Below are 26,225 nucleotides of genomic sequence, written 5' to 3'. Positions count from 1 at the left end.
AGGTTAAGTGAGTGGGCATAGGTCTAGCAGACAAGACCATAATACATAGGAGCAGGTAGGCTATTCAGCCCATCGAGTTTGCTCTGCCTTTCAATCATGGGCTGATCCAATTCTTCCAGTCATCCCCACTCCCCTGCCCTCACCCCATACCCTTGATACCCTGGCTAATCAAGAACCTATCTATCTCTGACTTAAATACACCCACTGACTTGGCCTCCACAGCCGCTCGTGGCAACAAATTCCACAGATTTATCACCCTCTGACTAAAGTAATTTCTCCACATCCCAGTTCTAAATGGACGTCCTTCAATCCTGAAGTCTGTCCTCTCGTCCTAGAATCCCCTCCCATGGGAAATAACTTTAATATCTAATCTGCTCACGCCTTTTAACTTTTGGAATGCTTCTATAAGATTCCCCCTCATTCTCCTGAACTCCAGGGAATACACCCCAAGAGCTACCAGACATTCCTCATACAGTAACCCTTTCACTCCTGGATGGAGTACAATGTTGCTTAATGCAAAGTCAACCACTTTGGAAGGAAAAATGGAAGAGCAGATTATTATTTAAGTAGTAAAAAGTTGCAGCATGCTGCTTTGCATGGGGGTGCTATGCTATGGACTTGGGAGTGCTTGTGCATGAATCACAAAAGGTTGGTTTGCAGGTGCAGCCGGCCGATGGAATGTTGGCCTTCATTACTAGAGTGATTGAATTTAAGAGCAGGGTTGTTATGCAGCAACTGTACAGGGTACTGGTGAGGCTGCACCTGCAGTTCTGGTCTCCTTACTTGAGGAAGAATATACTGGCTTTGGAGGCAGTGCAGAGGAGGTTCACCAGGTTGATTCCAGAGATGAGGGGGTTAAACTATGAGGAGAGATAGAGTCGCCTGGGACTGTGCTCGCTGGAATTCAGAAGAATGAGAGGAGATCTTTTAGAAACGTATAAAAATTATGAAAGAAATAGTTAAAGGCAGGAAAATTGTTTCCACTGGTAGGTAAGACTAGAACTAGGGGACAGTCTCAAGGGAGTAGATTTAGGACGGGGATGAGGAGGAACTGCTTTTCCCAGCGAGTGGTGAATCTGTGGGATTCTCTGCTCAATGAAGCTGTGAAAACTACCTCGGTAAATATATAAGACAAGGTTGGATAGATTTTTGCATAGTAGGGGAATTGAGGGTTATGGAGAGAAGGTAGGTAGGTGGAGGTGAGTCCATGGCTCAATCAGCCATGATCTTTCATGCTTTCGAGAAGGAGCTAGATAGATATCTGATGGATAGGGGAATCAAGGGATATGGGGACAAGGCAGGGACTGGGTATTGCTAGTGAATGATCAGCCATGATCTCAGAATGGCGGTGCAGACTCGAGGGGCCGAATGGTCTACTTCTGCACCTATTGTCTATTATCTTATTGAATGGCAGAGCAGGCTCAATGGGCCAGATAGCCTACTCCTCCTTCTACTCCTATTAGCAATATGCCTGATGTTGTACACTGTGTAAGATGTTGTAGTGTGTGAAGGAAGAGAAGTGGGTGCAATTACTGTCACAAGAGAGAAGGAGAAAAGGTGCTCAAAAAGCTGAAAGACCTAAAGGTACGTAAATCATTCGGACTAGAGGAACTGCACCCTAGGGTTCCGAAAGAGGTAGCGTTAGAGATTGCGGTGGCATTAAAATAATCTTTCAAAATTCATTGGTCTCTGGCATGGAGCCAGAGGACTGGAAAATTGCAATTGTTACTCCACTCTGAGAACGAGGAAGGCAGCAGAAAGGAAATTATAGACCAATCAGCCTGACCTCCATGGTTGGGAAGATGTTAGCGGCAGTTGTTAAGGATGAGGTGATGGAGTACTTGGTGACACAGGACAAGATAGTACAAAGTCAGTGTGGTTTTCTTCAGGGAAAATCCTGCCTGATGAACCTGTTGGAATTCATTGAGCAGGATAGATAAAAGGGATGCTGTAGATTTTCTATATTTGGACTTTCAGAAGGCCTTTGACAAAGTGCCACTCATGAGGCTGCTTACCAGATTAAGAGCCCATGGTATTACAGGAAAGTTACTAACGTGGTTAGAGCATTGGCTGTTTGGGAGGGGTCAGCGAGTGGGAATAAAAGGATCCTTTCCTGGTTGGCTGCCAGTGACTAGTGGTGTTCCACAGGGGTCGGTGCTGGAACCGCTTCTTTTTATGCTGTATATAAAAGATATAGCTAATGGAATATATGGCTTTGTTGCCAAATTTGCAGATGATATGCAGATTGGTGGAGGGGCAGGTAGTGTTGAGGAAACAGGTAGGATGCAGATTAGGAGAACGGGCAAGAAAATGGCAAATGAATTACGATGTTGGAAAATGCACCGTCATGCACTTTGATATTAGAAATAAATGTGCAGACTATTTTCTGAACAGGGAGAAAATCCAGGAATCTGAGACGCTGAGGGACTTGTGAGTCCTTGTGCAGAACTACCCTGAAGGTTAACTTGCAGGTTGAGTTGGTGGTGAGGAAGGCAAATGCCATGTTGGCATTCATTTCAAGAGGTCTAAAATACAAGAGCAGGGATGTGATGCAGAGGCTCCACAAGACACTGGTGAGGCCTCTCCTTGAGTATTGTGCACTGCGTTAAGCCCCTCGTATTAGAAAAGATGTGCTGGCATTAGAGAGGGTCCAAAGGAGGTTCATAAGGATGATTCCAGAAATGAAAGGGCCATATGAGGAACATGTGGAATTTAGAAGGATGAGAGGGGACTTCATTGAAACCTTTTTGAATGTTGAAAGGCCAAGACAGTAGATGTGGAAATGATATTTCCCATGGTGGGAGAGCGTAAGACGAGAGGCCACAGCGTCAGGATAGAGATGCGGAAGAGTTTCTTTCGCCGGAAGGTGGTGAATTCATGGAATTTGTCGCCACAGGCAGCTGTGGAGGCCAGGTCATTAGGCGTATTTAAGGCAGAGATTGATAGGTTCTTGTTTGGACATGGCATCAAAGGTCACGGGGAGACGGCTGGAACTGGGGTTGAGGAGACTGAAGAGAAGAATCAGCCATGATTGAATGGTGGAGCGGACTCGATGGCCAGATGGCCTAATTCTGCTCCCATGTCTTATGGTTTTATTTCTTATGTTCTTGTGTTTGGAGAAATGGGTCCTCGGGTCCCCTGAGGTGAGGTGGAAGCTGGGGGTGGTTGGGGCTTCACCGTTGGGAGTTTCAAAGGGAGCAGGACCTCTGGAGTCCTGACTTTGTGAGGACTGAGGGGGCAGGGCCTCTGTGGTCAAGGGGCAGAGGGGTTTGGGCCTCAGAAGCAGCCTGCTCTGTGAATGGGGAGGGGTGAATCAGCTCCATTTGAACCTCTGTGGCGATACGCTATCCAACCCCCACCCCGGCTACTCAGAGTCTGACCCCGTCTCTCCGTAGAAAACCGTCATCCACAGCCGCCAGTTTCCCTTCCGGTTCCTCGCTGCCTTCCGCGTCCTCGCTGAGCTGGGTGAGCGGCTGGAACACAAGGGTGAGTGGGGTAGGGATGGGGAGGGTGGGGGAGTTGTCTTGCGGTGGGAGGGAAAGGAAGTGGCGGGGTTTTGCGGGGATGGATGAGGGCAATGGGTGTGGATACCCACTGATTCTTTGGAGTCAGGTTTAGGGAGAAATGGGGAATAGAAGGGTCAGGCAGAGCCGTGGAGGTCGAGGGGAGTGAAGAATTATGGGGGAGGGGAATACGTGCGAGGGCATGGCTGAGGACTTGGAGGGTGAAGTTTTGGCCAATGCTAATTGGGAGGGTGAGGTTAGTGATGAGGGGGCTCAAGTAGGAGGACACGGGGAAGGGTGAGATTAGGGGCAAGGGAGATTAAGGGGGAGAGAGAGGGCAAAGGGGGCCAGCGGGGGCATGAGGGAGGAGGGGCGAGAAAGGTCAAGGTGAGGGACGTCAAAAGCAAGCACGGAAGAGTCAAGGGAGGAATGGAAGTGTGTTACAGTGATGACTGGAGGGGCGAGGGAGAGGGCGACTTCTGTAAGCGAAGCCAGCCCACTTGTCTTGCATCCTTCTGGTGGGATCGTGTGCAGGGAGAAGCCCTCTGCACAAACTTCCCCATCAGCAGGTTGACATCGACCCTGAATTTTTCCACACCCCCCTCCCGACTGCTGACTCTTCTCTCCTCTCTCCCTTGGCCAGACGACCCCCTGCCGTCGAGGCAGGAGATGATACAGCAGGTCTTGGCGTCTATCCGCCAGCGTCAGTCCCGGATCCGGGGGGTGAAGGTCCACTCCCGCCCGTCCCAGGCCGCGGCCCGTACCTTCACACCACTCTCCACGCAGGTGACCAGGAAACTCAAGAAGCTGCAGGAGCGCAAGTAAGCGGTGTCTGCTGAGGACGTGACGGGGCCGCCTCGCGCAGAAGCTGTCCCGCCGCTTCCGCTTCTCCCACGGCTTCCAGCACAGGCAGTTCTGATCTCGCCCCCTCCCTTACACGGAGGAAGTTTTTAGCTTTGGAGGGGGTGCCGGAATGTCTAGATTAGAGGATAGAAACCGGAAGGAGAGGCGGGACACACTGGAGTACTGTCTTCTCTGGAGCGCTGGAGACCTGACAGATGTTAATAAAACGATGAGAGGAGTAGATGAAGTTGACACACCGAGTACTTTTCAGAGGAGAGAGAGAAGTCATACTCTTGACGACAAACAGGACGGTGCAGTGGCAGAGCAGTGAGTGTAACGCTTACAGCGCCAGCAGCCCGGGTTCAATTCCCGCCGCTGTCTGTAAGGAGTTTGTGTGTTCTCCCAGTGATGCTTGGGTTTCGTCCTGGTATCTCCCACGTTCCACAGACGCATAGGTTAGGATTCGTGAGTAGGGGGCATGATACGTTGGCACCAAAAGCATGGCGACATTTGTGGGCTGTTCCCAGCACATTCCTGAACGGTTTTGGTCCTTGACGCAAACGACGTATCTCACTGTGTGTTTTGATGCTCTGAAGTCCCTGTGAAGTGAATAAACTGAGCCTGTAATTTTTAAGGTGAGAGGAGGAGAGTTCAGAGCAGATGTGCGGGGCAAGTTATTTATTTGTTTTTACACGGGAGCAGTGGGTTCCCGGAGTGCTGTGCCCAGAGTGGTGGTGGTAGCAGACACATTGATGTTTAAGAGGCTTTTTGACAGAATATGCAGGGCATAGTGGGATGTGCTTATGTGCAGGCATCCCCTGGTGCCCTGGGGCACCCTGGTGGGGGGGGGGGGAGATTCCGACTGTGAAACCTATCTCTGCCACCCAAAATCTCAACAACGTTTACACTTTGTTTTCTCCGAGAAAACAGCTCAAGCGTGTGCAGTTGTGGCCGACCGTTATAGGAAAGGTACAGAGGCTTCGGAGGGGGTGCAGAGATGGTTCACCAGGATGTTCCCTGAATTAGAGGGTATGAGCAGAGACTGGGCAGATCTGGATTATTTTCTCTGAAGCATTGGAGGCTAAAGGTAGCCTGACAAAACTTTATAAAATCATCAGAGGCACAAATAGGGTTGATGGCTAGAGACTTTTCTCCCCCAGGGTGGAAAGGACAAATACTTGTGTTGATAGGGTGGTTTTACAAGACGTATGACATGTTGGCCTTCATTGGTCAGGGGATTGAGTTCAAGAGCTGTGAGGTAATGTTACAGCTCTAAAATCCTGGGTAGACCACACTTGGAATATTGTGTCACATTAGAGGAAGGATGTGCAAGCTTTCAAGAGGATGAGGAGGAGATTTTCCAGGATTCTGCCTGGACTGGAGGGCACGTCGTATGAAGATAGGTTGAGAGAACTGGGGCTTTTCTCTTTGAAGTGAAGAAGAATGAGAAGTTCCTCGGTAGAGGTGTCCAAGATGATAAGAGGCATAGATGGGGTGGAGAGCCAAAGACTTTTTCCCCAGTGTGGAAATAGGGGACATAATTTTAAGGTGAAAATATAAGAGTGATGATGAGATAAGTTCTTTACACAGAGTGGTGAGTGTGTGTGCTCTGCCACGGGTGGTGGTACAGGCAGATGCATTGGGGCATTTAGGAAACTCTTAATTGGCACATGGATGATAAAATGAGGGTCTATGTTGGAGATGAGGCTTAGTCAGTTAAAAGGTTGTCACAACATCATTTGAAGGACCTGTAGTGTGTTGTAATATTCCATGTTCTGTGTGGGTCTAAGTTTAGAGGGGGTATGTTTTGCGGAGATGTGTGGCATGTTTTCTACGGTATTTAGCTGCCTGAAATGTGGGGTGGTAGTAAAGGCAGATAAGATGATAGGATTCAAGAGTTTTGTAAATAGGGAGATAAATATGCAGGGAATGGAGGAATGTGATCATGAAAGGTTGAAAGAATTAATGAACACAGATATTGTGTCTGAAGTACCTATTCCTGTTCTGTACTGTCTGTGAACCATCCAGACCAGTTTTTCACAATACCTGGCATTTAATCCTAGAAAACTTTCACTGTCTTAGGTCAGTTAGGATCACTATTTTAAGAATGTGAAATGTCAGAATAATAGTAAAGAGAATGTTTTCTAGGATTAAATGCCAGGAATTGTGGAAAATTGAGTTTAAATGTATTTCGCTAAGGTGTCTGTAAAAGGTGTGCTGTGGGCCAGATGGCTTAAATCTCGGTCAGGCAAATGGGTTGGCATGGACAAGTTGGGCCAAAGGGCCTGCTTCTGTGCTCTACTTCTCTGAACGTATTTTCATGCCAGCCAAGATCAGAATCAGGTTTATTATCGCTGACATATGACATAAAATTTGTTTTGTCCCCCTCCCCCTGTGCCCTCACTCCTTACCCTCTCCTTTTTCCCTTCTTTCCCTCCCCCCCCCCCCCAGGAATGTTCGGTATGACCAGAACCTCCTGGATCAGTACAGGAACGCCCTGGAGAAAGCCATCGAGATCTCGGCCACACACAACATTCCCCCTCTCTCAGGCCGCACCGTCATCCTGTGTCCTGTCAGTCAGGTGATGGAGCAGCCCTGCCAGGGGGCACGGGACCTCCTCCTTCCCGGGACCCAGCGACCCGAGAGCGAGACCCGGCCTGGGGCCCCCAAGGTGAGATCTTTTCCCACCTCCCTAGTCACTCTGCCCTGTGTCGATTTTCTCAGGCACCAGGAGAGGCTCACCCCCACCCCCAGAAAAACATGAGTGGATTTGTTCCACCTCAAGGACGTCCAAACACCAGAGGCCATCCCGAGGAGATTGCCCAGGCATTTCCCTGGGGACTGGAGGGCTGTCCCATCCACAGCGACTAAAGAAATGGAGGTTCACAAGGGGTTGCGGACTCTGGACTCTGGGGCAACAACTGATCTGCTGGAGTTTCAGCAGGTGGACCAGCATCTGTGGCTGGGGGGGCGGTGGGTGGGGAGAGGTTGGGCGAAGGGATGAATGAATCCTGGTGCAGTTGACAAGGTAGTGAAGAAGGCCTATGCTGTGTTCATCTTTGTCGTCAGAAAATGAAGTTAAGGAGCTGCAAGATAATTTGGGAGCTCGATAAAACTCTGCTAGACTACACTGGATTATTGTGTTCAATTCTGATCACCTCACGATAGAAATAATGTGGAAGCATTAACGAGGATGTGGTGGAGATTTACCAAGGTGCAGCTGAGATTAGAAAGGTTGAGCAAGCCAAGGGCTTTTCCTTTTGGAGTGAAGGAAGATGAGAGGAGACTTAATATTGGTGCAGAAGATGTTCAGAGCCATCAGTGGATGTCTTGGTGGGACCACCCCTGGGATGTGGTGTCTGGGAGTTCACGAGCAACCCATCCAAGATGCTGGTGGAACTTGGCAGGTAGGGGCACTTTCTGTGGGGGAAGTGGACAGTCAATATTACAGGTTGAGACTGGAAAGAAAGAGGGAGATAGCCAGTGTAAAGAAAGGGGTGGAGAAAGATCTGGCAGGTGAGAGGTGGGTCCTGTAGCTTGAATATTGGGAACAGGTTTGGTTTTACGGCCTGTAGAAGGTGAGGTGTGTGACCGAGAGGGTGAAAGTGCAGAGACGTCTCACGCCAACATTATAGGGGGTAATTGACATTGCCTCTCGGAATGCTGTGAATTCCAGTTAAAGAAAAAAGACCAAAGAACAATACAGCATAGTACCAGCCCTTCGGCCCACAATGCTGTGCTGACCCTTAAACCCTACCCCCCCCCCCCCCCGTATGATCCCCCACCTTAAATTCCTCCATATACCTATCTAGTAGTCTCTTAAATTTCACTAGTGTATCTGCCTCCACCACTGACTCAGGCAGTGCATTCCACGCACCAAACACTCTCTGAGTGAAAAACCTTCATCTAATATTCCCCTTGAACTTCCCTCCCCTTACCTTAAAGCCATGTATTGAGCATTGGTGCCCTGGGGAAGAGGCGCTGGCTGTCCACTCTTATCTATTCCTCTTAATATTATGTATATCCCTATCATGGCTCCTCTCATTCTCCTTCTCTCCAGAGAGTAAAGCCCTACCTCTCTTAATTGGGACATTTTGGGACCAGTACATTTTACCCCAATTAAGCAGGTCCCAAAGCTTCATTGGAAGAGTTAAAAAGTATAAAACAGACAAGCCCCATTTAACTGAGTAACAAATCATGTAGTTAAATAAAATACAGAACATATTATAACACTACCAAGACATCTACAGTACTGTCCAACTGTATTCATTCTTAATCATTATTGACAGAGGAATTCACCTGCCATGTTCTTCTTCTGATTGATTGTAAATGAACTAAACCAGCACAGACACCTACTGGAGATAATGGATGGCCTTCGTACAATGCTTTAGATGATTGCATCCTCCAAATCTTAATTTTCATTGTAACATTCAAGATGATTGTCGATACCATCATAACTCCTAACTTGAAGTAGTGAAATCATTTCGTTTTCACTCCCGGCTGTTTCCCGGCCAAGCCTGCGTGCTTGATAGCGCAGGGAATAAAAGTTGTGAGTTGTCTTGCGGCTTATTTCTGGACAACTATCAGCAACAAAAGTCACTGCTTTTTGAACACAAACACACTAAACTGAAGCTATCTTAAACACTGATTGCTGTAAGCACTGTGTTACGTCTCAGGGCCATGCACGTGCATGTGACTGACACTAGATAGAAACTACTTGGCAACAATCTCCTGTCCCAATTAAGCAACTTGGTGTTCCAAATAAATGAAGCTAATGTCAGCTGTTTCTTAGATCTGGTTTTTGTCCTTTAAATGGCTTTCCAGCTTAACCTGTGGCCCAGTTAACTAGAATCCAGTGTATTGTGCGCAGGTCAGGTTTGCATCAGCTCTTGGGCTGCGTTCCAGAGTTCAGGAGAATGAGGGCGGAAATCGCACAGAAACATTCCGAATGTTAGAAGGCCTGAATGGATTAGGTATGGCCAAGTTATTTCCCATGGTAGGGGAATCTAGGACGAGAGCACGACTTCAGGATTGAAGGACGTCCATTTGGAACTGAGATGCGGAGAAATTACTTTAGTCAGAGGGTGGTAAATCTGTGGAATTTGGTGCCATGAGTTGCTATGGAGGCCCAGTCACTGGGTGTATTTAAGGCAGAGATAGGTAGGTTCTTGATTAGCCAGGGCATCGAGGGGTTTGGGGAGAAGGCAGGGGAGTGGGGATTACTGGAAGAATTGGATCAGCCTATGATTGAATGGCGGAGCAAACTCGATGGGCCGAATGGCCTGCTTCTGCTCCCATATCGTGTGGTGTTATGGAAATGGAGAGGGGAAGGGGGAGTAGATGGAGAGGAAGGGGAGGCTTGCTTCACATGCAGTGCTGGAAGAGAGACCAATGATGCAGGGTCCCGATGAGACAGTCCCTGGAATATTGTGTACAGGTCTGGCTCTCTGACCTGACAAAGGGGAGGGAGAACACTTGAGTAGGTTGTGGAAAGTTTTACAGTTAAGTTCATTCCATACATAAGTTGGAAGCAGTCCCGATGAGATTCCCAGTAATAATTCCCTGGGATACGAGGGTTATGTGTTTTAAAAAGGAATAATAATTGTATTCATTGTTTGGAAGACTGGAGGCTGGTGTAGTGAAAGATGCCATGACTTGGGGAGGGTAACAGGGGAGATGTGGTGATCCTACTGGTGGGAGAGTTACGAACAAGGGGACAGAGTTACAAGATCAGGGAGATGGTCATTTAGCAGAGAGGGATGCTTGAGAAATTGAGGAGGGCGTAATTGAGATTGGGGAACTGGGACAGGAGTCGAGATGAGACCTGATGCAGATTAGCACCATTCAAATCGCATTGTAAAATGGTTTATTATTGTCATGCACCGATACAGTGAAAATCTTTTGCCTCCGCGTCATCCGGGCAGATATTTCAGTACACAGGTACGTCGAAGTAGTCAAAAGGAAAAATAAAACAGAATGTAAAATTTAATGCTGCATTTGGAGCAAGGGCGCAGTGCAGGTAGACAAATCGGGTCAATGGGCCCTGACGAGGAGATCAGGGGGTCATCCTTATGCCAGACGTCCTTCCGAGGGTCTGATAACAACAGGGTCCTGGAGCGCAGCTGTAGGTGCTCTCGAGCTTTTGCCTGACGGGAGGGGGAGGGGGAGGAAGGGAGAATATCTAGGGTGGGAGGGGTTTTTGATTCAGCTGCCTGCTTTACCGAGGCATGGAGAGGAGGCTGGTTTCCTTGATCTACTGAGGCACCTCCACAGCTCCACGCGGCTTCTTGAGGTCACGGTCAGAGCAGCGATGGTGGGTGTAGGTCCGAAGTGTCGACTGTTTCCTCTTCTCCGCGGACGCTGCCTGGACTGTTGAGTTTCTGTGTGTTCCAGCATCTGCAGATTATCTGGTGTTTGCGATGCATAGGTTGATGGTGTGGATTGCTGGGGACGTGCTGAACTTCCTTGGCCTCCTGAGGAAACACACACACACACACACACACACACACACACACACACACACAGACACAGACACAGACACACACACAGACACACACACACACACACACACACACAGACACACACACACACAGACACACACACACACACAGACACACACACACAGACACACACACACAGACACACAGACACACACACACACAGACACACAGACACACACACACACAGACACACACACAGACACAGACACACACACAGACACACACACAGACACACACACAGACACACACACAGACACACACACACACACACACACAGACACACACACAGACACACACAGACACACACACACACACACTCACACACACACACACACACACACACCTCGGTGTCCATGATATTGCCTGCTCCTGCTTTGCTCAGCCGTCTCCCTTCTTCACCCAGCTTCTGGAGATCGCTGTGCTGCTGGGACTGATGGCCAAGCATGTCAGTGAGCATTGTCGCTTGGTCCTGTACGCCGACCGTTCCCACCGGGAAGTGGAAGTGCTCTGCGGATCCATCCTCTCCGGAGTGAGCCAGGTCCTCGAGCAGGCCAAGGTCAGAGCTCCCCCCGCAAGGACCTGGCAGGTGTTGGGGGAGTGGGGCAGGGGATAGTGGGGGGCGGGGTGCGCTGCAAACCTCCGCCCTGACCTTGGTCAAGTCGAGCAGTTGACTACGTGGCGGGGGACGGGGAGAGCTGAGCGGGATATGCGTGCCGCGCCAGGTCGGGAGGGGATTTTGTTCGGATGGCGGAGATGCCGGGCCGTCCCCTGGCGCTCGTTGGAGGAGGAAGGAGGTAGGGGAGGGGGAGGGGGCAAGTTGGATTTGGGTGGAGGGGAGGAGGTGGAGGAGGGTTGGGAAAAGCAGTGGTGGGGGGGGAAGAGAGGGGTGAGGGGAGATAAGAAGGCTGAAGGGAACTGCCTTGGCAAAGTATAATGGGGAGAGTGTGTTTCCCTCTTTGTAATGGAGGAGGCCCTGTCTGTCAAGCGTTGATGAGAGGGTGGTGCTGACGTGGTGATGGGGCAGGCGTGGGTGGAGGGTGGCAGGGCCCTCCATCTGGAGGTGTGGTGGCATTGTGCAAGTCATTCTGCTGGATCTAATTGTCATCCCCTTCCCATTCCTTCTGCCCCCCCCCCGAACCCCCCAATCCCTGATTTTATGCTGCCCCCTTCCCTCCTCTCCACCCCCCACACTCTGCCTGCAGGACATGGAGGACGAGGACAAGGGGGGTGGCTTCTTCATGACTGACGGTTCCCACTCTTTCCTCACCGAGTGCATTCGAGATCACGTGCAGGTAGGCGCCAGTACCTCGAGCCGCAGCAGGACGGTGGACGACAACACGGGGTGGCTAGGTGGGGGGAGGTGTGGGGAGTGTGAGGTGCAGTTAATGGGATAGATGGTGGTAATGAGGGTAAGTCCAACCAGGCGGAGGGGCAGAGAGGGAGATGGTGCTTCGGTGGTGTGCAACTGTCAGAACCATCATATTGGTATAAACTCTCATTACAGCAATAAATAGTTATTAAAAGAAATACACATCTCAGGTTGTTGGTCCTAATATGATGGCTGGCTATATCTTTCATTTGTGCATTTGGACGTGCTCTCTGCCTTGAGCCCTCCCCACTGCCCATACCTCTTCAAGCTTGCGCCTTGAGAACTGAAAGATCTTCACTTTGGGTCGTGACCTTCAAAAACCCAGGTAAGTCAGCCAGAGCTTCTGGGAGGAGGCAAGTCCTCCTTGTGAGGAACTGAAATAGGTGGATCGTTGTCATGTGCACTCAGTAGCCACTTTATTGGGTATTTCCTGTACCTAATAAAGCAGCTACTGAGCGTACAGTATGTCTGTGGTCTTCTTGCCGTTGTAGCCCATCTCCTTCGTTCAAAGTGCTGTGCGTTCAGAGATGCTGTTCTGCACACCACTGTTGTCACGAGTAGTGATTGGAGTTACTGTCAATTTCCTGTCTGCCACTCATCTCTCGACCTCTCACCCACAGAGCTGCTGCTCGCTGACTGTTTTATCATTTTTCGTATCTTTTTCTGTAACTCTAGAGACTGTTGTTGGTAAAGTTCCCAGGAGGTCATCAGCTTCTGAGACACTCAGATCAACCCGTCTGGCACCACGTGATCAAAGTCACTCACATTCACGTTTCTTCCCCATTCTACTGTTTGGTCTGAGCAACAGTTAAACCTGCTGACCACGTCCATGAGATACAGGAGCAGAATTAGGCCATTTGACCCATCGAGTCTGCTCTAGCATCATGGCTGATCCATCTCCCTCTCAGCCCCAATCTCCTGCCTTCTCCCCGTTTCCCTTCATGCCCAGACTAATCAAGAATCTGTCAACGTCCCTAAAGGACTTGGCTTCCACAGCCACCTGCGGCGATGAATTCCACAGATTTGCCACTCTCCGGCTGAAGAAACGTGTCCTCGTATCCGCATGCTTTTATGCACTGAGTTGCTGCCACACGATTGGCTGATTAGATATTTGTGTTAATGAACAGGTGTACTTAATAGTGTGGCCCCTGAGTGTTTACCGTGGTGCTTGGTTTTGGTATTGGGACACAGAACAGCTCAGCACAGTGCTCAACCTTCAGCTCATGTTGCACCAGCCTCTTAACCTGCTCCAAATTAACCCCTCCTTCTTCTATCCATGTACCTATCCAGGAATCCCTTCAATGTACCTGCCCCTACCAAAACTCTGGCAGCGTGTTCTAGGCACTTACAATTCTCTGTGTTTATATACTTTTAAAAAACCCTGCCTTGATGTCTCCCCCGTACTCTCCTCCATTCATCTTCAAATTACGTCCTCTCGTATTAGTCACAGCTGCCCTAGAGGAAAAGGCACTGGCTATCCAGTCTATCTATGTCTTTTATCACCTTGTACACCTGTAACAAGTTACTGGTTTGTTGTTGTCAAATACCCTGGGTGGCAGAGGGGAGATACGTCTTCTGCAAAGATGCAAGGCGCGCTTTACCTCCTTTAGCCTGTAGGTCACCCTTGGCTAAGGTGCAGCACCCGTTTAGCCCACCGCAACCCCCTCCCCCCAGTGAGGATTACATGGGATCAAGTGGTGGATGGTCGCACGAGTAGCTGGTGCGTTCCACAAGTCCTGGTTATTCGACCACTGACGCCAGGCAGACAATCTCTGAAGAGTATTGAGAATGGCTCCACCCCCGGTCTTGTAAAGACTCTGCCCAGGAGCAGCCAGCGGCAAACCCTCTCGGAAAGACCACGATCATCCATGTTGTACGACACGGCACATAATGATGACAATGACTGAGATACAGCGAGAAGCTCATCTTGCTTACTGCTAGTACAGAACGGATCACTACACAGTGCACTGAGGTAGAACGGGGTAAGATAATGAGTTCGGGCTGCAGTGTGGGCAGGCAGACTGTCAGATTGGAATGGCGTGGATTGTGGAGTTAAGTGTCCAATTTCTGATACCAGACAACTGTTCTATAGACTGTTAACAGCAGGATCGAAGTTGGCCTCGAGCCTGAGGGGAGGGGAGAAAAGAGAATGTCTGGGACGGGTGGGGTCTTTGATTATGTTGGCTGCTTTCACTGAGGCAGCTGGAAGTGTAGACAGCCCGTAGAGGGGAGGCTGGTTTCTGTGACGTGCTGAGCGCTCTGTACTCTCCTTCAGCGCGGTTGCCGTACTGAGCTGTGGGGCTTCTGGATGGCGTGGCGCAGAGAAAAGCTCCACCGTCCGGGCAGAGCGCTCGAGGCCTGAGCACATCGTGGTTGTACAAAAGGGAAAGAGCTGTGACAGGATGTGGAATATAGCATCACGTTACAGAGAAAGTGCAGTGCGCAAGGGGCTCGAGAAGATAGACTGGGAAATCAGGAGTCTGTCCATATCTGCTCGAGATGATAGTGCGGTAGAATCTGCCCTTCAGCCTGGTGGTAGGTGCTTCTGTGTAGCAGGAGAGAGGAGGTCTGGGTTGGGTGGGGTCTGCCGTTCCCGAGGCTGTCAGATTACAGGGAAGAGTCCAGCGAGGGGCTAAATGGTTTGTGTTGGGCTGGCCTGGGTCTTCATTCATGGGCAAAGCTGTGGCTTGTTGGTTGGGATGTTTCAAAAAGGCACAAGTAACAAGTGAGGATATTAATAAGGTTGAAAGAGTGCAGAGAAGGTTTACAAGGATGTTGCCATGACTTGAGAAACTGAGTTACAGAGCAAGGTTGAATAGGTTAGGACTTTATTCCCGGGAGTGTAGAATGAGGGGTGATTTGATAGAGGTGTATAAAATTATGATGGGTATAGATAGAGTGAATGCAAGCAGGCTTTTTCCACTGAGGCTAGGGGAGAAAAAACCAGAGGACATGGGTTAAGGGTGAAGGGGGAAAGTTTAAAGGGAACATTGGGGGGGGGGGGGGTTCTTCACACAGAGAGTGGTGGGAGTGTGGAATGAGCTGCCAGATGAAGTGGTAAGTGTGGGCTCACTTTTAACATTTAAGAAAAACTTGGACAGGTACATGGACAAGAGGTGTATGGAGGGATATGGGCCGGGTGCAGGTCAGTGGGACTAGGCAGAAAAATGGTTTGGCACAGCCAAGAAGGGCCAAAAGGCCTGTTTCTGTGCTGGAATGTTCTGTGGTTCTGACTGGTGAGTCATGGGACCAGCCAGACTGCCTTGGCTCTCCGAGCAGGCAGAGGAGCGACTAAGCTTCCTTGGCCTTGGCAAACCCCACCCCATGTCCCATCCGGCAGTGTGGAGAGGATCCCACAACTGGGCTAGTCCCTGTAACCGGAAGAGGGCAGGGGTGGGAGAGTTGCTCTACAACGGACGAAGGCGAAGGTGGAGTCTGTTTCGCCGAGCGATGCAGAGGGGGCTTTGCCTGACTCTTCTTCCCTCACCCAGCAGATCGACACCCTTCTGGTCCTGTCCTGCAGCTCAGCAGCGGGGGAGATGGTCCAACTCTACCGTCGCCTTGTCAACTGCAACCTCCTCTTCGTCCAGGTGGATCTCTCAGCCCGGAGACTGAGGTAGGCCCAGGGCCTGTTCTCCTGTCAGGTTGCTTTGTCGCACAGTGTCGTGCCCCGTCTGATGGAGGGGGCAGGAAGGAGGTGGAATGGACTGGGGTGGAAGGAAGAGTATGGGCACTGGAAGGGGGAGAGGACAGAAAATGCTGGCCACCCGCTTGCCCACTACCCCCAGCTCTCTGAGGAGAGAATTCCGGAGATTTCTTTACCTCCCTCACACAGAATGATAGGGGCTCAGAAAGCCTCCAGAATGACCGTGGACGCTGCATTCTCCCTCAGCTGGTCTCGGGCATCGGTGAAGGCGGGCTTGCGGTGGGCACGGCCTGACCCTCTGGCTGACCGCCTGCGTCCACGGACAAACATGTTGGCCAACAACCAGGAGCAGACAATGCGGTCTCCTATCCGACTGTCTCCCTGAACCTCATTCATTGCAGATGTTTACTGCAGGAGCAAGCACACCTTAATCGGCCTCTCTGTCTCTCTGCTTCAACAGTATCAATCCTGAGATCAACAGCTGCAGAAATGATGTCACCCTCTTCGGCTACAGTGACCAGATCTTAAGGTATGACAGAAAAACAGTGAACATCTTGTGGGAGTGAGTGACGGGACGGTGTGGAGGGAGCCTCACCCTGTGTCTGACCCTGTCCCTGGGAGTGTGTGACGGGACGGTGTGGAGGGAGCCTCAACCTGTGTCTGACCCTGTCCCCGGGACTGTGTGACGGGACGGTGGGGAGGGAGCCTCACCCTGTGTCTGACCCTGTCCCTGGGAGTGTGTGACGGGACGGTGTGGAGGGAGCCTCACCCTGTGTCTGACCCTGTCCCTGGGAGTGTGTGATGGGACGGTGTGGAGGGAGCCTCACCCCGTGTCTGACCCTGTCCCTGGGAGTGTGTGACGGGACGGTGTGGAGGGAGCCTCACCCTGTGTCTGACCCTGTCCCTGGGAGTGTGTGACGGGACGGTGTGGAGGGAGCCCCACCCTGTGTCTGACCCTGTCCCTGGGAATGTGTGACGGGACAGTGTGGAGGGAGCCCCACCCTGTGTCTGACCCTGTCCCTGGGAGTGTGTGACGGGACGGTGTGGAGGGCCCCTCACCATGTGCCTTACTTTGACCCTGGTCTGTGTGATGCTGGGAAACTCGGTAACTATCCAGTCTGAGCTGAAATCTGCTTGCTCAAGGTTTCTGTGCGAGCGAGGTTCCTGCCGTCTCCTGGAACACGTGGAGAAGATCGACGACATCTTCCGCCTTCCGAAAGCCAGGGAGAGTGTCCGTGTCCTCAAGGAGATGGAGTCAACTTCGCTCTCCAATATTCTCAGGGTTCCAACGCACAGGTCAGAGAGTAGTTCAACCCCTCTCATCCGTGCTGACCAAGATGCCACCTGCTCTGGCCCCAATTGCCCGTGATTGGCTCATCTCCCTCTAAACGTTCCCTGGCTATGTACCCGTCCAAATGTCTTCTAACGATTGTGGATGTTCTTCCCTGTACCTCCTCCCCTTCAGCTTCTTCCACATTCCCAACACCCACTGTGTGAGAAACTTTCCCCACTAGCTTGCTTGTCACAGGCAGAGAGACACAAAGTACACAGAACTCTGAAAAGTCTCAGGCACGTATAAAAAAAATCTGTAAAGCAAAGATGCTTGCAAAAAGAATGAAATGAAAAGTTTCTAAGTATAAAAAAAAAATTGCTAGAAAGAGCAGCAAACAGTAAAACCTAAAATTAAATGAACATTTGGTGTCACCACCGTTTGCCTTTAAAACTGTATCAGTTCTCTTGGGTACATTGTCATGCAGTTTTATAAGAAAATCAGCTGGTAGGTGGTTCCAAGCATATTGGAGAACTTGCCACAGTTCTTCCGCAGAGTTTGGCTGTCTTACTTCTGCCTCGCCAGGTAATCTCAGACAGCCTCGATGATACCGTTAGAAACCATTTAAACAAAATCCTGGGGTGCCAAAGACTTTTGCACAGTCCTGTAAAAGTCATGAATATCTTTATCTGCAGTGGAGGCATCGCACAAGACAACAGCAATCATCAGTTAACATTTAGATGTCTATGGGTTTTAGAACATAGGACAATGCAGTGCAGTACAGGCCCTTCGGCCCTTAAACCCTGCCTCCCATATAACCCTCCACCTTAAATTCCTCCATATACCTGTCTAGTAGTCTCTTAAATTTCACTAGTGTATCTGCCTCCACCACTGACTCAGGCAGAGCATTCCACGCACCAACCACTCTCTGAGTGAAAAACCTTCCTCTATTATCCCCCTTGATCTTCCCACCCCTTACTTTAAAGCCATATCCTCTGAGCAGTGTTGCCCTGGGGAAGAGGCGCTGGCTGTCCACTCTGTCTATTCCTCTTAATATCTTGTATACCTCTATCATGTCTCCTCTCAACCTCCTCTCCAGGGAGTAAAGTCCTAGCTCCCTTAATCTCTGATCATAATTCACACTCTCTAAACCAGACAACATCCTGGTAAATCTCCTCTGTACCCTTCCCAATGCTTCCACATCCTTCCTATAGTGAGGTGACCAGAACTGGACACGGTATTCCAAGTGTGGCCTAACTAGAGTTTGATAGAGCTGCATCAATATCTTGTGACTCTACAATTCTATCCCTCAACTTATGAAAGCTAACACTCCATAAGCTTCCTTAACTACCCTATCTACCTGTGAGGCAACTTTCAGGGATCTGTGGATCCCTCTGCTCCTCCACACTTCCAAGTATCCTGTCATTTATTTTGTACTCTGCCTTGGAGTTTGTCCTTCCAAAGTGTACCACCTCACACTTCTCCAGGTTGAACTCCATCTGCCACTTCTCAGCCCACTTCTGCATCCTGTCAATGTCTGTCTGCAATCTTCGACAATCCTCAACACTATCTACAACACCACCAACTTTTGTAAGGTGTTTGACAAGGTTCCCCACAGTAGGCTGATTTAGAAAATCAGGAGACATGGGATCTAGGAGAACTTGATCCACGGATTCAGAATTGGCTTGCCCACAGAAGGCAGTGAGTGGGTGTAGATAGTATATTCTGCCCGGAGGTCCGTGACGCACGATGTTCTGCAGAGATCTGTTCTGGGACTCCTGCTCCTTATGATTTTCCTTTTTTATTCTGAGTAGCTTTATTTATCACAGGCACATCGAAACCTACAGTGCGCCGTTTTGCGTCGAATCAAACCAGCAAAGATTGTGCTGGCCCACAAGTGTAGCCGCACAGCTCACCAGCATAGCATGCCCACAACTCAGTAACTTCGAACCGTGCACCTTTGGAATGCAGGAGGAAACTGGAGCAGATAGAAGAATTTTGTGTGGAATTGAACACCGATCTTACAGCTGTGAAGTGATCTTTATACATGACTTGCATGGGGAGGGGTGGCTTAATCAGTTTTCAGATGACACAAAGGTTGGTGGTGTTGTGGATTGTGTGGGAGGTTAGAATGGGACATTGACAGAGCTGGACTAGCAAGTTTCAGATGGGTTTCAGTTTGGGAAAGTGTGAAGTGATTCACTTTGGCAGGTTGAATTTGAAGTAAGAATTCAGGTTAATGGCAGGGTTCTTAAAAAAAAACAACTGCGGAAGAACAGACAGATAAGATCATAAAGACATGAGCAGAGTTAGGCCATTTGTTCCATCGAGTTTGCTCTGCCATTCGATAATCCCCCTCAACCGCATTCTCCCTCTCCCCATAACCTTTAACACCCTGATTAATCAAGAACCTATCAACCTCCAGTTTAATTGTACTCAACGACTCGGCCTGCACAGCCCTCTGCTGGAATGGCTTCCAGAGATTCACCACCTGGCTAAACAAATTTTTCTTCATCTCTGTAGCTCGGCACTCTGGTCCCACGACCATCACTATAGGAAATCTTCTCTCCACTTCCGCTCTGTCTAGTCCTTTCAATATTCAGTAGGTTTCAATGAGACCCCCCTCATTCCTCTGAACTCCAGTGAGTACAGGCCCAAAGCCATAACCTGTGCCTCATATGTAAACCCTTTCATTCCTGGAATTATTCTTGTGAACATCTTCTGGGCTCTCTCCAATGCTAGCACATTTTTTTCTTAGGTAAGGGGCCCAAAACTGTTCACAATACTCTAACTGCTGTCTGACCAATAGCTTGTAAAGCCTCAGCAATATAGCCATGTGTTTGCCTTCTAATTTTCTGGAAATGAATGCTAACATTGCATCTACCTTCCTCATTATCGACTAAACCTGCAAGTTATCCTTTGGGGAATCCTGCAAGAGGACTCCCAAGTCACTTTGCACCTCTGAAATGTTTAATTTTCTTCCCATACAGAGAACAGTCATTCCTCTAAAGTGCATGACCATACCTCCCACTTCTTTGCCCATTCCCACAATTTCTCCAAGTCATCTGCAGACACCCTGCTTCCTCAGCACTGCCTGTCCCTCCACATATCTTTGTATTGTCTGCAAAACTGGCCACAAAGCCATCAATTCCTTTATCCAAATCACTAACGCATAACCTGAAAAGAAGTGGTCCTGCACCAAAACCTGTGGCAGTCAACCAGAAAAGACCCTCTTCATTTCCACTGTTTGCGTCCTGCCAGTCAGCCAATCTTTGCTCCATGATAGTCCCTTTCATGTAATGCCATGGGCTGTCGTTAAGCAGCCTGATATGTGACATCTTGTCAAATTCTTCTGAAAATCCGATTAAACAACATCCACTGCCTCTCCTTTTTGTATCCTGCCTATTATTTCCTCAAAGGATTTTAGGCCAGATTTCCCCTTTAGAAAACCATGCTGACTTTAGCCAATTTTATCTTGTCTCCAAAAACCCCAGTCCTTAATAACAGACTCGTTGAGGTCAGGCTAACTGGTCTATAATTTCCTATCTTCCGCCTCCCTCTGAAAGAGTGGACTGATATTTGCAATTTTCCAGTCCTCAGGAACATTTCCAGAATCTAGTGATTCTTGGAAAATCATAACAAATGCCTGCGCAATCTCTTCAGGTACCTCTTTCAGAACCTTGCGGGATAGTCCGTCCGGTCCAGGTTGCTCGTCTGCCTTCAGACTTTTCAGCTTCTTTAGGAATAGTAAAATCCCTTTAGTAATTGCAACTATATTCACCTCTGCCCCTGATCCTCCTGATACTATTGGATTTTTAGCATACTGCTCGTATCTTCTACTGTGACATAAAATATTCACTAAGTTCGTCCACCATCCTTTTTGTACCACATTGCCACCTCTCCAGTGTCATTTTCCAGGCGGTCTGATATACATTCTTATGTTTCTATTACTCTTTATGTATTTGGAAAATATATTCTTTCGTATTTTTGAGAATTGTATTTTCTTTCATATTATTGGCTAGCTTCCCTTACTATTTCATCTTTTTTTTCTCTTAATCACTTTTTCAGTTGCTTTCGGTTTGTTTTTAAAAGCTTCCCGCTCCTCGACCTTCCCATTAATTTTTGTTATATGCCCTCTCTTTTGCTTTTCCGCTGTCTTTGACTTCACTTGTCAGCCACAGCTTAGCTCCACCCTCTCTTTAGAATGCTTCTTCATCTTGGGGTTATATCTTTACTGCTCTTTCCAAGTTTCCCACAGAAACACCGGCCATTGTAATTCTGCTGTCAGTGTTTGCTTCCAATCAGCTTTGACCAGCTCCTCTCTCATGCCTCTGCATTCCCTTTACTCCACTGTAACACTGATACATCCAGTTTTAGCTTCTCCTCCTCGAACTGCAGGGTGAATTCTATCATATTATAATCATTAACTCTTAAGGGTTCCTATACCTAAAGCTCCCTCATCAAATCTGAGACATTGCATAACACCCAATCCAGAATTGCCATTCTCCTAGCTGCTCTAAAAAGGCATCATGTAGACATTTCAAAAAATTCTCTTTCTTGGAATCCAGCACCAACCTGATTTTCCCAATCTGTCTGCATACTGAAATTCTCCATGATTATCGCAACATTCCCTCTTTTTAACATGCTTCTTCCAGCTTCCATTATAATTTCTATCCCACATCCTGGCTGCTGTTTGGAGGCCTATGTACAACTCCCATCAAGGTCTTATCATTGTGCTTTCTTAACTCTACCCACAAGGAATCTACCAATGCTACGTTACCCCTTTCTAAGGATTTGAGTTCATTTTCTACCAACAGTTTCTCTCCCCTCCCCCCACCCGGCTACCTGCCTGTCCATTCAACACAATGTGTGTCTTTGTAAGTTATGCTCCCACCTATGATTTTCTTTCGGCCACGACTCAGAGATGCCTATCATGCCTGCCAATTTCTAACTGCACTACAAGATCATCTACCTTACTCTGTTAACTATGTGCATTTAAATAAAACTCCTTTATTCCTGTATTCATCACCCTTTTTGATTTTGGCCCCCTATTACACTTGACTGCAATTTTGCTCTGTCATCTGCCTGTCTCTCCTCACAGTCTCACTGCATACTAACATCTAGTTGTACGTCAATTGCCCCATCTTCTGCCCTATCCCTCTGGTTGCCGTACCCCTTGCCAAATTAGGTTAAACCCTCCCCAATGGCTCTAGCAAACTTGCCTGTGAAGATATTAGTCTCTCTTGGGTTCAGTTGTAACCCGTCATATCTGCATGGATCACAATTTCCCTGGAGGAAATCCCAATGATCCCGAAATCTGAAACCCTGCCCCCTGCACCAGTTCTTCAACCACGCAGTCATCTGCCAAATCATCCTTAACCCTCATTGGTACAAGACACGGGCAGCAATCTAGAGATTACTACCCAGCTCCCTATATTTTCTCTTCAAGATCTATTCTCCTTTCCTACCTATGTCATTGAGAATAAAATGTAACATGACATCTGGCTGCTCACCCTTCCTCTTTAGAATACCGTGAATCCGATCTGTGACCTGGCACTTCGGAGACAACATACCATCCGGGTGTCCGCTTTCTGCTCCTCTAATTATGGAAACTGGCCATCCACTAATTTTTAACCCTAGCCTGATCACAGGACAATTTGCAATGACCAATTCACCTACTAACCGGTACGTCTTTGGTTTGTGGGAGGAAACCAGAGCACCCAGAGGAAACCCACGTGCACGCTGGAAGAATATACAAACTTTCATACAGAGGGTGGGGGAATTAAACTCTCAACTCTGACACCCCCGAGCTGTCATGCTAACCACTACACTACTGTGGTTAGATTGATCTTGGAGTTGTTTAAAAGGCTTGGCATAACATTGTGCTGTTCTGTACGGTCAATAATAGAGGTATACATGAGCTTCTGCAGATGCTGGAAATCTTGAGCAACACAAATTGCCTGAGGACCTCAGCACGTCAGGCTGCGTCCACGGAGGGAAATGATCAGTCAACACTTCCGAGCCACAGCCCGTCACTGGGACGGGAAAGGGCTTGTAATTTGTAATTATAAAGATGACATAATTTATGTTAAGCAATATATACATTTTATGTGTGTTACTTAGCTTAAATTATATGTAACTTGCTTATGCACAATATAGACAACAAGCAGAGACGCTAGAGCAAGGGGGAGGGAATCAAAATCTTCACATCTTCCTCCTGAAACCCCTAGTGTGAGGAAGGGCAGATATCTACCCTATCTGATACTGGTGGGGACGACGGCAGAGCAGAGGTAGCTGAAGTTTCTGGGAATAGTTCAGAAGGTGCAGGATAGATATGCCAAACTGAAGAAGTTCTCAAATGGCAAAGGCAGGGCAACCGTGGCTGACAAGGGAAGTTAAGGACTGTATAAGAGCCAAGGAAAGAGCATATAACGTAACAAAAGTGATTGGAAAGTTTTTAAAATCGAACAAAAGGCAACTAAAAAGCCTTAAGAAAAACAAAAAGGTGAAATACGAGGGGAAATAAAATAAAGCAGGATACTAAAAGTTTTTTCTGTTATATAAAGAGTAAAAGGGAGATGAGAGTTGATATTGGCCCACTGGAAAGTTATGCTGGTGAGGTAGTAATGGGGGACAAAGAAATGGCAGATGAACTTAATGGGTACTTTGCATCAGTCTTCACTGAGGAAGATGCTAGTAGTGTGCCAGGGGTCTGTGAGTGTCAGGAAGCAGGAGTGAGTGCCATTGCTATTATAACAGAAAAAGTTCTGAAAAGTCTTAAGGTCGGTAAATCACCTGGGCCAGATAGACTACATCCCAGAGTCCTAAGAGAGGATGCTGAAGAGATAGCAAGTGCAGTTTTTATGATCTTTCAAGAATCACTTGATTCTGCCATGGTTCCGGAGGACTGGAAAATTGCAAATGTCACTCCACTGTTTAAGAAGGGAGAAAGGTAAAAGAGAGGAAATTATAGGCCAGTGAGCCCAACCTCAGTGGCTGGGAAAGTGTTGGAGTCCATTCTGAAGGGTGAGATTTCAGGGTACTTGGAGACTAATGATAAAATAAGTTAAAGTTAGCATGGTTTCTGTACAGGAAACCTTGCCTGACAAATTTGTTAGAATTCTTCAGGGACGTAACAAGCAGGGTGGACAAAGGAAAGGCAGTGGATGTCATTTACTTGGATTTTCAGAAGATATTTGATAAGGTGTCACACTTGAGGCTGTTTAACAAGATAAAATCCTATGGCATTACAGGAAAAGTACTGACATGGGTAGGGGAATGACTTGATAGGCAGGAGCTGCGAGTGGGAATAAAGGAGGCCTTTTCTGGCTGGGTGTCAGTAACTATTGGTGGTCCTCGGGGGGGTCAGTATCGGGACCACTACTTTTCGCATTGTTTATCAATTATTTAGATGATGGAATAGATGGCTTTGTGGCAAAGTTTGCTGATGGCACGAAGATGGGTGGAGGAGTAGGTAGTGCTGATTGCAGGAGGACTTTGACAAATTGGAAGAATGGGCAAAATAGTGGCAGATGGAATACAGTGTTGGGAAATGTATGATAATGCATTTTGGTAAAAGGAAGGAAACTACAGACTGTTATCTAACTGGGAAGAAAACACAAGCATCAGAGGCGCAGAGGGACTTAGGAGATTCCCAGAAGGTTAATTTGACAGGTTGAGTCTGAAGACAAATACAATGTTGGCATTCATTTCAGCGGCAATAGAATATAATGCTGAGGCTGGAATTTAGAAGAACGCAGGGAGTGGGAATTTCATTGAAACCTATTGAACATTGAAAGGACAAGATAAGGTGAATGTGGAGAGGATGTTTCCTCTGGTGGGGGTATCCAAAACTGGAGGGCACAGCCTGGAAATTGAGGGGGTGATCTTTTGGAACAGAGGTCTGGTTCTGGATGCGCCATGTCCTCCTTATCGAGTCCTTTCAACATTCTGTGTGTTTCAGTGAGATCCTCCTCCCAGCATGAATTCCAGTGAGTACAGGACGAAAGCTGCCAAAAGCTCTTCATATGTTAACCCACACAAAATGCTGGTGGAACACAGCAGGCCAGGCAGCATCTATAGGGAGAAGCACTGTCGACATTAACAACAACACACACAAAATGCTGGTGGAACACAGCAGGCCAGGCAGCATCTATAGGGAGAAGCACTGTCGACATTAACAACAACACACACAAAATGCTGGTGGAACACAGCAGACCAGGCAGCATCTACAGGGAGAAGCGCTGTCGACATTAACAACAACACACACAAAATGCTGGTGGAACACAGCAGACCAGGCAGCATCTATAGGGAGAAGCACTGTCGACATTTCGGGCCGAGACCCTTCATCAGGACTAACCGAAAGGAAAGATAGTAAGAGATTTGAAAGTAGTGGGGGAAGGGGGAATGCGAAATGATAGGAGAAGACCGGGGGGGGGGGGGGGGGGGGGGGGATGAAACTAAGAGCTGGAAAGGTGATTGACGAAAGTGATACAGAGCAGACTGGGAGACCGTTTCGCTGAACACCTACGCTCGGTCCGCCAGAGAATGCAGGATCTCCCAGTGGCCACACATTTTAATTCCACGTCCCATTCCCATTCTGATATGTCTGTCCATGGCCTCCTCTACTGTCAAGATGAAGCCTCACTCAGGTTGGAGGAACAACACCTTTTATACCGGCTGGGTAGCCTCCAACCTGGAGGCATGAACATTGACTTCTCTAACTTCCGTTAATGCCCCTCTTCCCCTTCTTACCCCATCCCTGACATATTTAGTTGTTTGTTTTTTTTTCTCTCTGCCCATCACTCTACCTGTTCTCCATCTCCCTCCGGTGCTTCCCCCCCCCCCTCTTTCTTTCTCCTGAGGCCATAACCCTTCTCCAGCTCTGTATCACTTTCACCAATCACCTTTCCAGCTCTCAGCTTCATCCCACCCCCTCCGGTCTTCTCCTATCATTTCTCATTCCCCCACCCCCCCCACTACTTTCAAATCTCTTAGTATCTCTCCTTTCAGTTAGTCCTGACGAAGGGTCTCGGCCTGAAATGTCGACAGTGCTTCTCCTTATAGATGCAGTCTGGCCTGCTGCATTCCACTA

General features: G+C 48.4%; 1 protein-coding gene across 1 annotated transcript in view; it reads left to right on the top strand.

Moving 5' to 3' along the window:
• tep1 (telomerase-associated protein 1) overlaps nt 1-26,225 on the top strand; it is a 107,727-nt gene that overhangs the window by 21,355 nt on the left and 60,147 nt on the right. The window contains exons 10-17 of the mRNA XM_059951602.1: nt 3,396-3,486; nt 4,147-4,324; nt 6,798-7,017; nt 11,250-11,402; nt 12,049-12,138; nt 15,710-15,831; nt 16,322-16,390; nt 17,005-17,157. Of these exons, the coding sequence (XP_059807585.1) occupies nt 3,396-3,486; nt 4,147-4,324; nt 6,798-7,017; nt 11,250-11,402; nt 12,049-12,138; nt 15,710-15,831; nt 16,322-16,390; nt 17,005-17,157 (1,076 nt within the window). The remainder of the gene's footprint in view (nt 1-3,395; nt 3,487-4,146; nt 4,325-6,797; nt 7,018-11,249; nt 11,403-12,048; nt 12,139-15,709; nt 15,832-16,321; nt 16,391-17,004; nt 17,158-26,225) is intronic.

This window comes from Hypanus sabinus, chromosome 26 (assembly GCF_030144855.1).
Source record: "Hypanus sabinus isolate sHypSab1 chromosome 26, sHypSab1.hap1, whole genome shotgun sequence".
NCBI lineage: Eukaryota > Metazoa > Chordata > Chondrichthyes > Myliobatiformes > Dasyatidae > Hypanus > Hypanus sabinus.
This window is presented reverse-complemented; position numbering and strand designations above follow the sequence as displayed.